The 14,231-nt window shown below is 41.7% G+C and overlaps 1 protein-coding gene across 13 annotated transcripts in view; it reads left to right on the top strand.

The window, feature by feature from the left end:
* The first annotated feature begins 2,633 nt into the window (after positions 1 to 2,633).
* hspg2 (heparan sulfate proteoglycan 2) overlaps positions 2,634 to 14,231 on the top strand; it is a 99,618-nt gene continuing 88,020 nt past the window's right edge. For all 13 annotated transcript variants that reach the window (XM_034296084.1, XM_034296091.1, XM_034296093.1 and 10 more), the window contains exon 1: positions 2,634 to 3,019. In XM_034296084.1, coding sequence (XP_034151975.1) covers positions 2,951 to 3,019 — 69 coding nt within the window. In that variant the 5' untranslated portion in view covers positions 2,634 to 2,950. The remainder of the gene's footprint in view (positions 3,020 to 14,231) is intronic.

Genomic DNA, 14,231 nt, shown 5'->3' with positions numbered 1-14,231 from the left:
GAAAAATTTCTCAAACGATCAATAAGCCTTTTAAAATGATATACTTAGATTAGCAAACACAATGTGCCATTGGAACTCAAGACTGATGCTTGCTGATGATTTCTTGCATAAACAAGGACATTTCCATGTGTATGTTCATGCGATATTGGAGATTTTATATAATAATTTTTTCAAATTATTGGCACACACCTCTTTGAATGTGTTGATGTTGTTTTGTATCAGGTATTATGTTTAGATGGATGGCAAAAATAGAAAAAAATAGGTCTTAACACCACCAAATATGGATATTGTGAAGGGTTCTGAATACTTTGCCAAATCCACTGTATATGGTTATCATTTTACACTAGAGCAATTATCAGTTAGGGACAGGGGCGACTGGTCAATAGGGGCACAGCCCAACCTGTTGTCAATAGAAAGAACTGCAACAAAATTATGTTATTTTTATTTCTCAAAGATTACTTCCTATAATTTATTATCTATGAATATAGCATCTTCCTAAATTGCATATCATTTGTGTTAGGATTTTATTTAATGTTCATTGGTCCCTGACTTGCTGCATCAGACTGCGTTCTGCCATTTCGATTTTGCAGTAGTAGGCCATATGCTAAGCGTGAATGTAGGGCTAGCCCCTCTCTCACAATGCAATGTGAGACAATGCAATACCATGAGTCTGGCCCGACTCAACGCATTGGCCATGTTGTCCATCGAAAGCCAGCTGATTCAACAGCTACATGACTTAATTCCCAAAGTCATCGAAAAGTTTGCCCAGAGGAAGGACCGCCGTGCCACCTCTCTCTTCAAGTGAGCCCTCAGCCTTGGTGAGTGAATGCATATTTTATCATCTTCCCTTTGTGGTGCTGGTCCGTGCATCTGTCATATTTTTGTGCTGGATCGATTGATATAGATGGTGACGAGTGTCAGTGTTTCCATGCTTATCTATTATCTATTGTTGTCTGGGTATTGCCCTGTAGGCACATTTGTTCTGAGCTTGATTGCATTCCTAATTTAGGTTTGTAAATGTGACAGTGGTAATTTTACATGTGTGTGAGAGGGAAGGAGATCAATTACACAAGGTCTCTCCCTCTCTCCAGTGTGTGTACTACAACACCTGGTAGAAGCAAGCCACTCTGTCGTTAAAAGTGTTTTGTGGATCCACCCTGTTTTTTGATGTGTTAAATAAACACATCAGTAGCAAGAGGGAGTTTTGTAGCTTTACAGCTATATGTATACTATATTTTGAAATGGTTTGTGCCCCGCCAATTTTTTACATATAAAAACGCCACTGGATAGGGACAATCACAAAGGTGTAAACATTTACCCAGGACATCAGAGTATCAAACATTAGTCAATGTAAAAAACGTATGTTCTACTATTAAACCATTGAAAATAAGGTTGCATGTGTATATGCAAGGGTTTGTCTTATAAGCATTTGTACGTGCATTTAAAAAAAAAAATACTTTAGATAAATATCAGCTCAATATTTGGCAATGACTGATTAGATATTGTGTTCAGATATTGTATTTTTATAAATGGTTTATAATGCATTTACAAATAAAAAAAATAATCCTTGGTAATCAAAACCCCATTACAAATGTAAAATGTTTAGTGGTATTATTACTTGGACCATAAATAAAATATACAAACATGTTTTTTGCTGTTTGCAAGTTAATATACTTGTAAATACATATCTCTTGTTAAGAATATGAATGTTGTTGTAGCCTTTGAAAGAGAGAGTGGAAAAATAACGGAATTAACTGCAGCTGAAATGCCAAGGTTAATTCAATTTAAACTCTTAATTAACAGCAGCTGCCTCTCAAAACCTTTCACAGAGATTCATACTCGGTACCGGTTATGGATATGAATAAACAAAACATATATCCACCCTAAGTAAATGCTGTTCGTAAGTATTCTTGGGATGGACGGATCATGGTTTTGAAAATGACTAGATCTTGCCTACTTGGATCAGGCCTGAAAGAAACGTAGACACACATTTGGGTTAATGGACGAGAAAGCTGTCATGTATTGTTATGTAATGCATGCATATTGACAGTTCAGTATTGTTAAGTAATTCAAAAACAGCCAACAGAGGGCGCCGATTTCTCTAACATTAAGGTAAGACAAAGTCAATGGAACTAACATTTCACCTAGTGCTACGACCTGCAGTAGTGCGAACTAGAATGTACATTGCATAAAAGGTGAAGTCGTAAACACATACATCTGATATAAAAACATAGCGCTTCCCCCAAAACGCTTTTGGTTTGATTAGAGGTGATGCATGACTAAAGTCGACGATACACGATATACACCTAATATGAGGCCTAAAATATCTTCCTCGTGTACTATTTTGTGATAAATGAAGTCTTAAGTTAGCATCTGTGCGGTACTTAAACATGTGTTTGTGGGTAGTCAAATTATTAATCGAATATATGCATTCGTCAAATGATCAAATTTTACGAGTATGCGAACAAGTAGATAGTGCTTATAATTGCCAACTACATCATGCCACATCGTGTTTATTTAACCAGGTAGCTGAAGATGAGCTAGGTGGCGTCTCCTAACGGAGCCTATCAGCAGCAGCAGCAGCACTCCCTGAATTCCATTCCGCCTTTTACTCGGGGCAGTAGCTCGTGTATCTCTACAGAATCGGACTTCCCAGTGACTTGCGCTGGCGTTAGAAGTCGAAGTTTCCTAGAGCAGACAAAGTGGGCCGAAGTGGTGCGAATCAATCTGTCTTTTTCACGACACTTTTTAAAATTAAATTTCCACAGAAAACGCATTAAGGGATACTTTTCTGTTTATGAAGTCCCACCGGGTTTGGGACCAAGAAAAGACGTGTTTCCATTATAGAAAGTGTAAAAGAGGTGCACCCCTTATTACTTCAGTGGCCAGTAGTGAAGGACCTTGATTTTCCTTTCCCCAGCAATTGCAGCCTGTGCTGGGTTGGTGGAAAATGGGCACGCGGATCCACACGGTCTCTGGACTTATCGTCTCGTTGATATTTACCTGTCATCTGATAAATGTAAGTGATTTTTACACATCTTTATTTTTTTACTTTAATTCATTTCTCATGAATCAGTGTAGCTTTTGTAGATCTGCTCTAGTTTTTACACTTCAATGGACAGCCGAAAGTAATCAGCCACCTAACTCACAATAAACTTTGTTAAGCTATTTTTCAAAACATTGTTGCAGTAGGCCTTATAAATTATACTTTTTATAGGGTGTGTTTTTTTTACGGGTCAAGTGTCCAGCATAGTTGAACATATTCCACCCATACTGTTGCTTTCCATAAAGTACAAAGTAATGTACCTCGAGTGGATTGGAGCTTGTCAAATGTTGTACTTAGAAACAGACTATTCATAGTCATGTTTCTGGAGTGCATGAAACATTCTCAGTCTGCCCCAACTCCAGGTGAAACACATTCTTTGCCAAATTATTCAAACGGTAAAACAATCATTGGAATTTGGAATAGGAAACATGGTCAAAATCAAACACTAGTAGCTTATTAGTTATTGTGCAATAAAATCAAATGATTGGTATCCTGAAACCGCTTTCATTGAGGAATTTTACGTCTGTAAGTATATGTGTCAATACACTTGTTCGTAGCGTACGATTATTCATCAGGACATTTTTCAACTTGTTTCTTTCCACGTTTCTACACTGCAGTGGCAGGCAGCCTAGTGGATTAGGGACAGACCAGTAACCGAAAAGTTTCTAGACCGGGTGTCCAAGGAAAAGTTACAAATCAGTTATCCTGTCCCTGAGCAAGGCAGTTATCCCTAATTGTTCCCTGGACGCGCATCGTGGCAGCCCTCTGCATCTTTCCGTGGAATTGGGAAAAGCTGGAAGCTGCATCTTGGCTTTACCTTGTGCGCAAAATGACAAATTTCCCATATTATTTTCTATTCACCAAAATGATATATGAGTCTCTATTGCGACAGGGCAGTCTTTCGTAAGGATAATTTATGCAATTCATAAGGTCGTACCAGGTCTTCTGCTCAGGTGATGTGTTTTATAAGTGATGGCACAAACAATCTGTCTTGAATTAAATCAGAACTGAAGACTTTTCAAATGGAGAGCCTGTTACAGAGTTTAGTATAAGCCTTTTGAGATACAGCCAATGAACCACATCAGGCTGAAGGTCACAACTGCCCACGGTCATTACTTTAGCTTTCATAATATAATGTCTTAATGTAATAATGTGTAATTGTCTGAAGTATGTTTATTATTATTATTTTTTATACATACTAGATATCCTAATCAAAGTTCCTGTCTTCCCTGGTATTTTTGCACTGGAGTGGCTCACTTGGAATGGCAGGGTCAGTTGTATCAATCCACTCATACAATCAACGCCGATACAAGTCAGTAAAATGGCACATATTCAACAGAACCCAATGGTCTGCTCTCATTCTTCCAGTACTTTGCACTGTGGAGTTTTGTAGCAAAATAAGTGGAGATGTTTAAATTACTGGCCTTAGCTGGTCAAGCTGTCAAAGCCACTGACTCGGGTGCACACGCTATTTCAGCATGAACTCTATTCTCTGTCTTTGCCCTTGTCTCGAGCTAATCAGGCTTATGAGTAAATCTATGTATTAGCAAATTTAGACACTGCAGAAATATTACATACAGAACAAGTGTGAACATGTTTATTGTTAAGGGGATAACAGGTTTAATAAACACATTTTGTGGTTGACAACTTTTCCATTCATTTTTCCCAACTAGTAATGCACATTTCCTGAATGCGCGGCGTGCACTACATTTCCCCCAAAATATGAACACACTTCTCAAAATTCACACCATACTGATGAAACCACAGACTTCTAACACAAAAATAAAATACTCTAAACCATATTATCTGACTTTTGAGGGCAAATGAAATGCTGCCCACAAAAGTCACACAAAAGCTTCAAATACAATGACACTACAATGATACTGCTGATTGGCATTTGATGAATGAATCAATAATCATAATGTTTGAGTATTCCACACATTATATATTATATATGACTGTTAATTATGTCTAGGAAGAATACGGAATTTGACAGAAAACACACAAATACCAATACTGTTCATTTTGTTTTGCACTGTGACTCAAGGAGAAAGTGTTTTTAGCTAGGTATAGGGCTATAGTCACAAAAACAAATGCCTCAGCATCATGTATCATCTGACCTGGGCCCCAGATTTTCACCTCATTTTCTGATGGGTCTGTATACCTTGAAAAATGCCACTGTCTTGAATTACTCAGCTCCATTGGATTTCTGAGAGCATGTCAAGTTATTTTCGAATAGCCGTGTTCGCAATGGCTAGTTCTTGAGCCTCAGAAAGGCCTACCACCATAAACAATTCTACAAAAAGAAGATAATTCTACAAAAAGAGACACAGAACTTATATTTTAAAGAACAACTTGTCCTGTCCTGTGTGCTAATGCGTACAGATTCAGAGTACAGAAAACAGCGTGGTCAGCACAGTACTCAGGTAGGTTACTCACTGTAAAGTTATTTGAATTTGTGAAGGTCCGGACACTTGATGCAACAGCGAAAATGGCTCAGGTTTTCGGCTGTGCTCTCAGCCCATCTTAACTCATTGTCACACTATGTAGAAGAATGTCACAAATCTCATTCGAGATCATTGTACTTCTTTCTCATTCTTTCCGCCTCTTCTTATTCTTCCCCTTCCTCTCTCTGATGTTGTCATCCATTGTTCCAAGACACAGGTGATCTTATCCCTTTTTATTCATGCCAGCATTCTGATTGCCTGTTGTTTAATTATGCTTATTGCTGTTCAGACCTCCACGACTGTTTAAGAGTGTTAGTAAGTTAGTGAGAGTGTTAATTGCGATCATTCGAGTTTTTTTTACAAAGAGAGTTTGGTTTTGAGTTTTGCAAAAATGTGTGAATGGAACAGAGATTTGTGTCAAAACGAGTGAATAATGCTTATAGGTTAGGGGTAAATGTTTTCCTTCTGAAATCTAGCTAAATGGTTTTGTGTGTATTGTTCATAGAACCATTTTTGGTTTGTTAGCCATTGTGAAAACCTGTAAAATAACACTTACTAGGAGATATAAAGGTATTCTTCAGTACCTTAAGATTTTGTTTCCAATGTTTTGTCAACATTTGTGTTCTTTCTCACGACTTCAGAATATAAATCTTTCTTCACACTTTGGCAAAGTGAAGCAGCACCTGTCCAGAGTGTTGCCCAGGCTACGGTGTCTGAACTGTGTGCTGGTCCTGACTGCTTGTGCTTCCCTCAATCATACCAGCCGTTTGGATTTGAGGCCAATTTGTTTTCCGGTTGCTTGACATAGGAACCACTTGCGCCGCATACTATTTTGGCTCTGCCGGTTCTACCTCTGGGTGTACACTACCGTAGCCCCAAGTGTCCCCTGACTTCTTCAGCAGTGGCGTGAGCTGGTGGGGGAGGGGTGCCCTGGATTCCTCTGACCATATACAGCCTGTGAGCCTATTGTCATGAACCTTTTCCTTAATCCTGTGAAACTCAACCCATTTCATCCCCATGGGGAAATGTATGCAACGTCTTGGGTCGTAGGAAATGCTACAGTGGAACCCCCGGTGGGGGGGGGGGGGTTGTCAAACTGCCAGGACGTGCATGACGTTGTTATTCAGCAGCGGAGCTTGTCTCTGTGTGCAGTTGCCTCTGTGGTGCGATTTGAAAGCTGAGACGTCTGTGAAAGCACCTTTCGCTGTGCTCCCTTATATGATTGTTTGACTGCTACACCACACAGTTTGAGCCTCAAGAATGAGCGTTAGTTTGGGAAAAGACCCGAGACGCGTCATTCGCCCAGGTTTTGCCTAAGTCAAGCCTTGTAAGTGTTGGTCATTGAACTTGCTGAGTGAAACTTGCGTAGACAAACATTGCGTTGTAGTTAGTCTTCCCACAGGAAACGGAGGCCATCTTGTCTCAAAGGATTATGCTATACTGAATTGGCTGGCTCGGCCCCTTGTTGCCTACTCAAACACTGACACACACACACAGCACATATGGAGCGCAGGCAGTGGACAGGCCTGGCAGGAGTTATTTACACTGATGTAGAAGTGAAGTGTGACACACAAGGCCTGGCTGGACCAGGGAGGTTACAGGCTTGGGTTGTTCTGAGTTCAAAAACCGGGCATCAACATGACTTACTCGGTACAAAGATTCCCATGCACATTTCAATTCATGGTTCTCCTGCGGCTTTGCATTTCGTCTTGTTCATGTAAATGTTGTTTTTGTTTGTTTGATTCATACTTTCATATGAATCTTTCTCGGTTATCCAATAGCACAGCAACGAGTTTGAGCAGCAGAGTATTCAAAGCTTACAGTTAAAAAGAACATTGTTTTGTCTTGGAGCTATACAAGCAATCTCCTCAGAAGTCTTGTATGTTCTGTGGGTTTTGTGGGGAGGGTGCGCTCTGCTTTCATGTGCGTTGTGTCCATGTTGGTTGGAGGGGCTGATTCCAAACACAGCTGCACCTCAGCTGGTACCAGGCTGTGCGTGTGCTGACATGAGCAGGAGCTAGGATAGTCCTCTTACTGTACCGCCCGTCTTGCCTGATGCAACAGGAGACCCTGAGAAACTCTGTTCCCCCGAGTGACCATGTTGCCCTCCTTCCAAGTTCCCTCTCTCAACACCAGATCTTTGCTTGGCTCCTTTTGGGAACACACATCATCCAAAACTGTTGTCACACTTTAGTGTGCTACTGTGATGGTGTGTGCAGAAAGCCTGCTCCCCTCATCACATGGAATAATTCCAGCCTATAAGGTCCATGCCTAGAGCTTTCACACCTTTAACTTTGAGTTCATGGTGTCAATGCCCTCTGACCAGAAGATTCAGTTGAAAATGTCACCTAGATAAGTGGATTTCTGAAAATATTGCTTTTGCCACCTTTTTTTGGAACTGGTTTGTCATTCAGAAAGGTTTGAGTTCATTGTAAGGTCGTCGTCCACCCAGAGGTTTCGGATAGAAACTACTCTGTGTGTCCCAAATGGCATCCTATTCCCTATATAGTAAACTATGGTTGACTAGAGCATATGTGGTCTGTATAGTGTGCTATAGGGAATAGTTTGCCATTTGTGATGTCACCTTTGTATTGTTCAGGAAGGCCTTTCGCTTCCCCTGAGTTTTTGGTCTCTTGGCCCTCACTTTTTGGAGATTCATTGAAATGTTAATTTAACGGCATGACACTTTCCTCTTTGAAGGCACTTTATCGTCTGTGTTCTTTAGAATCCCCTGCATTGTTTTCCACTCGCATTGACGTTAAGTAATTTGAATGTGCTCCCTTTTCTCTGGAAAAGTATGTGTATTGTCATGTATGGCTCCTTCTCTACTATGCTATGCTGAAGGGGATTAGTTACCCTCTTTACCAAGGGACCCCACATTCTGTGGTCAAAGGTAAGGAATTTAGAAAGTGTTTTTATTTTTTAACAATCCCTTTATCATGGGCTAGCGAGACACTGTCCCTGTCGCCCTGAACATACACTCACCTAAAGGATTATTAGGAACACCTGTCCAATTTCTCATTAATGCAATTATCTAATCAACCAATCACATGGCAGTTGCTTCAATGCATTTAGGGGTGTGGTCCTGGTCAAGACAATCTCCTGAACTCCAAACTGAATATCAGAATGGGAAAGAAAGTTGATTTAAGCAGTTTTTAGCATGGCATGGTTGTTGGTGCCAGACGGGCCGGTCTGAGTATTTCACAATCTGCTCAGTTACTGGGATTTTCACGCACAACCATTTCTAGGGTTTACAAAGGATGGTGTGAAAATGGACAAACATCCAGTATGTGGCAGTCCTGTGGGCGAAAATGCCTTGTTGATGCTAGAGGTCAGAGGAGAATGGGCCGACTGATTCAAGATGATAGAAGAGCAACTTTGACTGAAATAACCACTTGTTACAAAGTATTTGTGAAGCTACAACACGCACAACCTTGAGGCGGATGGGCTACAAAAGCAGAAGACCCCACCGGGTACCACTCATCTCCACTATAAATAGGAGAAAGAGGCTACAATTTGCACGAGCTCAGCAAAATTGGACAGTTGAAGACTGGAAGAATGTTGCCTGGTCTGATGAGTCTCAATTTCTGTTGAGACATTCAGATGGTAGAGTGAGAATTTGGCGTAAACAGAATGAGAACATGGATCCATCATGCCTTGTTACCACTGTGCAGGCTGGTGGTGGTGGTGTAATGGTGTGGGGGATGTTTTCTTGGCACACTTTAGGCCCCTTAGTGCCAATTAGGCATTGTTTAAATGCCACATTCTACCTGAGCATTGTTTCTGACCATGTCCATCCCTTTATGACCACCATGTACCCATCCTCTGATGGCTACTTCCAGCAGGATAATGCACCATGTCACAAAGCGTGAATCATTTTAAATTGGTTTCTTGAACATGACAATGAGTTCACTGTACTGAAATGGCCCCCACAGTCACCAGATCTCAACCCAATAGAGTATCTTTGGGATGTGGTGGAACGGGAGCTTCGTGCCTTGGATGTGCATCCCACAAATCTCCATCAACTGCAAGATGCTATCCTATCAATATGGGCCAACATTTCTAAAGAATGCTTTCAGCACCTTGTTGAATCAATGCCATGTACAATTAAGGCAGTTCTGAAGGCAAAAGGGGGTCAAGCACAGTATTAGTATGGTGTTCCTAATAATCCTTTAGGTGAGTGTATATCATACATTTCCCTCATTGTCCTCCAGAGGCCAAAAGAGGTGACATTCAGACCCTTGAACAGAGGCTGTTAGGCCAATGCTATATCTTTCTTGAAGACCATGATAATGTGGATCTAGCTTTTCTCTGACCAGTATTGCTATAGAGACCTAGGCTACAATTTTCTATTTGTGCTAGCAATAAGAAACATGCACATGCAGCCCTTTGGTCGAACCACTGACAAGGAATGTTTAAACGTACTAAGTGTTGTTTACCTGGCAACAAACATGGCACTGTCTGCTGAACAAGAGCTGTTGCTGGTGCTAGGACAATTATTTCAGTGCCAGTTTGGGATGGTTTAAGTGGTTTCCCAACAACAATTCCTTTTTCCTTTCTGATTCTGCTGATGTAGCTGAACCAGACATCCTATGTCACCTCTCATTCAACTCCAGTATATATTAAGTGAGACATGTCATATTCAAAACAGCGGCCGCAAAAACCACAGCACTGTGATGACCGCTATTCATGGTCCGATGACTGATGACATTACCTCAGCAGCCAGGCAGTTCCCTGTGGCCGGGTGTTTGAAGCGATACAGACTGTTCCAGTGTCCAGCCCCCCCCCCCCTGCATGGGTCATGATGCACCACCTTGGAAAACACCACCCAGACACCTAAGATTTACACCATTCAACCCATGGAACTGTACTGAGACAACACAAACTGTACTGAGACAACACAAACTGTACTGAGACAACACTGTGTGTGTGTGTGTGTGTGTGTGTGTGTGTGTGTGTGTGTGTGTGTGTGTGTGTGTGTGTGTGTGTGTGTGTGTGTGTGTGTGTGTGTGTGTGTGTGTGTGTGTGTGTGTGTGTGTGTGTGTGTGTGTGTGTGTGTGTGTGAGATATACATATCATAGCCTGAGTTAGTGAAGAAGGACTCTACTGACATTTCTTGTCTTCCACTTGTTTTGCCGATATCGCCAACAATAACCAAAAATGACACACTGCAGATATCGATAGCCTCCTTAGCCAATGTTTGCTCGAACCATAGCTATCTAGGCTAACCTTCTGCAGCTTGCACGTGTTTGGGATGCTGCCTAAACACACTCCCTGTTTGGGTTTTGCTTATGAGTGCGCTAATTGTTTTGTGCAGCACTTGTGTCAGGGGAGGAAGGAGTCAGTAGCAGGGTGAGGAGCAGCTATGGAGGAGATCTCCACACATGCACCTGTGGGAAGAAAAGATCAGAGGAACCAGATCCACAGGCACCCCGTCCACAGACAAGCATCTGCCTGCCTCATTTTATTTCAAGGCTTGTGTTTTCCTTAAACCCCAGTGAGACGCACGTCCTCCCAGGGTGTTACTGAACAATTTGGGTTCAGCGAGGAAGGAGCGGAGGAGGTATTTAGATGCCCTTGGGTCGTCATGCCTCACTGCAAAAGGAAGATAAATTTGAGGAGAGGGAAAGACTTGTAACTGCTGGCTATGTTTTCTGTGTTGTTGTTTTTTTACGGGGCGTGTGGACCTCTTTTGATACTGTAAGTTACAACTTTGCCTTTTCGGTCTACCAATAAAGTGTCCATTTGTTAAAAACTGCAGGACACAACTTGTTCATTGCATATAGACAACACTTTTAATAACCTGCATAATATTGTTGATTCATTCCCAATCCAAAAAGCTTGTAGCGTCCCCCGTTGACCTAATGGAAGTTCATGCACTGTGGGCAAACAGGTACGTTTCTTTTGAAGACCCTGACAAAATATGTCTCACTTTGCCTCCGTGTAGCCCTGTAGCCTTTGCCTGGAATTGTTCAGCTCTCAAGTCAGCACCCAGGGCCTCTCCTGCAGCTCCCTCTGCCCAGCCCACAGAGGCCCACTGGACTGGAGAGAGCAGCTGGGAGATAAGCACCTGAAAGCCGTGTTAGTAATTCAGCAGCCTTCCCCGCTATAATTAACAAGTCATCCTACTCTCTCACTCTCTCACTCTCTCGCTGTCGTCTCTGGGGTATATCTGTTAGGCCTTCAGTGGGTCTGGCAGTATGAAGGAAGGTTAAATTTGGGCTGTCCTACAGTAGCCATCCTGGCAGGATTTTCCTCCCTTTGTGATTTTAACTAGCAGCGCCCAACCCTCCAGTGCATCCCTGAGAAACAAGGGAGAATGTCTGGCCAAGGTGTTGTTCTCTTCACAAGGTATCTTTAGAGCAACTGGCAACAGGGTTTGGGATTGAGGATATTGTTTTTTTTTTCTCCAGCCAATATAGTCCATTGTCACACAGTCATCCTGGTGCTGACTCATTGTCCTGTTTGGGAAATTAAACCTGGATTTATCTACAGGACAAGTCGAGGCCCACTTTCCTGGAGCAAAGTTTATTCAGGCTTTCCTGTGCTCTGCCTTGCCGGGCTCTTTGCAGTCAGAGCGTGTCCTGTCCGTTGGTCTGTCTGTATATAGTCTGAAATAACAACATTTGTTGTTTTTCTTCTCTCCTCATGAATTATCTGTTTTCTGAAGTGTTTGGATTAGCAAATCACCAAGATCTTAAATGATTCTGTTTTTTCCACCAAGGTGCTTATCTGTGTACAAACCTCTACACCGTCATTCCAAGTATTCCGTCTCATTCTTTGAAAAAAACAACAAGTGAACTCTGTGACATCTGTGGTAACATAAAGCAGTTGTATAGTGGGCCAATGCAGTCTTGACCTGGCAGTGAACATGTTTCAACTAGAACTCCACAGGACCCTTTAGTACTTAACGGAACTACAACTGTACTGCTCATATTTCCATCTGAAGGTGCGTTAGAGATATTTTGGTGTCCATCACTGCTTTATTCAAACACAGTTAGGTCATAATTTCCATTCAGGTTTGTGAGCCTACTGTTAATTCAACAGGTTCCATTGACATCAGCCAACTTGTCCTGTCATGGAAAACCCCTCAAATTCAACCCTATACCAATTACTTACTGTGTTAGCGAATGTAATGAGTAGAGAGCATTTTGCCCCACCTGTGTTTTCCAGAGATGAAGAAGTATGGATTTTATAAGGGAAGGAGAGTACTTCTCATTGCAATTTGCTCCACAATCTTCTGTAGTGACACAACGTACGTTTACTCCATACTGTTCTACGTAAGAATGAGGGTGCATAGTGTTTAGGCCACAGCAACGAGCAGGAATTTTCTTCACAGCAAATCTGCTTTAGAAATGCAACAATTTTAGATAGTACATTTCAACTTTTACTGTTTTTGTGAAGCTCTTTCTGGAGCAGTGACTGGGTTTAACTGTCTTGCTCAGCTCAAGGACAGAACGAAGATGGGAAGGATGTAACTCTTGTTTATTTTACTCTAAAACCCACAGGTATCTCTGTATATTAACTGTGGTTTCTCCTTCCCCACTCACCTTTATGGGCTGATGTCTCTGATGTCCAGAGAAACACTTTCCTTGTAAGGTGGGCTGTTCAGACTGGATAGTTGTACTACTTAGTGGGAGTCACAAGGTGTGTGAGTGTGTGAGTGTGTGAGTGTGTGAGTGTGTGAGTGTGTGAGTGTGTGAGTGTGTGAGTGTGTGAGTGTGTGAGTGTGTGAGTGTGTCTGTGAAAGTAAGTGTGTGGGAAGGAGGACCTGTGAGAATTTTTGGTAATGCAGCTCAAACTGTGGTTTGATAAGGATGGAATGTGGATTTAGTGTATATGGTTGAGTGGAATGTGGATTTGGTGTATATGGTTGAGTGGAATGTGGATTTGGTGTATATGGTTGATGGAATGTGGATTTGGTGTATATGGTTGAGTGGAATGTGGATTTGGTGTATATGGGTGAGTGGAATGTGGATTTGGTGTATATGGTTGAGTGGAATGTGGATTTGGTGTCTGGTTGAGTGCTTCACTAGATCAGCATTACTATTGCACCTTTAAAAAAGATTTCCAGACACTGTGTCAAACGTGTACTTTGGAGTCTTCCAGCCCAATGTCTGTTCATGGGAAGAGTATAGGCAATCAAACCCAATGAAAACAATCATCAACATCAATTCTAAACTAGAATTATATTCTGGGAGATTTTTTTGTATCGTGTTCAAAGATGTTGGGCACATACTGGTGTATATATTCTCAGAAGTATTTCAACCAGTATACCCACCACCTGGAACAGCAGGCATGCTAAAACTGGATGTGGGAGTACTCGTGGTTTTAGAAACAGAGAGGGGAATTTCTGTGGCTTGCAGACTGAAGTGGCTCTGTATTTCTTCTTCACCCTTACCATCTGTTGATGGTCCATTGGGCTAGGCTGGGTTGTACTGTGGACTCTACAGGTGACAGGTTTCAAATCTACAGACCCTTAAGGGCTTCATTTTTTTATATTTCGGTGCCAAATCAAACCAATATTTTCCTGCAAGAAAAGCATACTCCTGTGAGTCCTTCAACAGTGACACAACAGTTTGACTAAAACACTGAATCCTTCAACAGTGGCACAACAGGTTGACTAAAACACTGTGAATCCTGCAACAGTGGCACAACAGGTTGACTAAAACACTGTGAATCCTGCAACAGTGGCACAACAGGTTGACTAAAACACTGTGAATCCTGCAACAGTGGCA

This window comes from Esox lucius, chromosome 12 (genome assembly GCF_011004845.1).
Source record: "Esox lucius isolate fEsoLuc1 chromosome 12, fEsoLuc1.pri, whole genome shotgun sequence".
NCBI classification, from domain to species: domain Eukaryota; kingdom Metazoa; phylum Chordata; class Actinopteri; order Esociformes; family Esocidae; genus Esox; species Esox lucius.
Note: the sequence above shows the minus strand (reverse complement) of the source record. Positions and strands in the feature narration are given on the sequence as shown.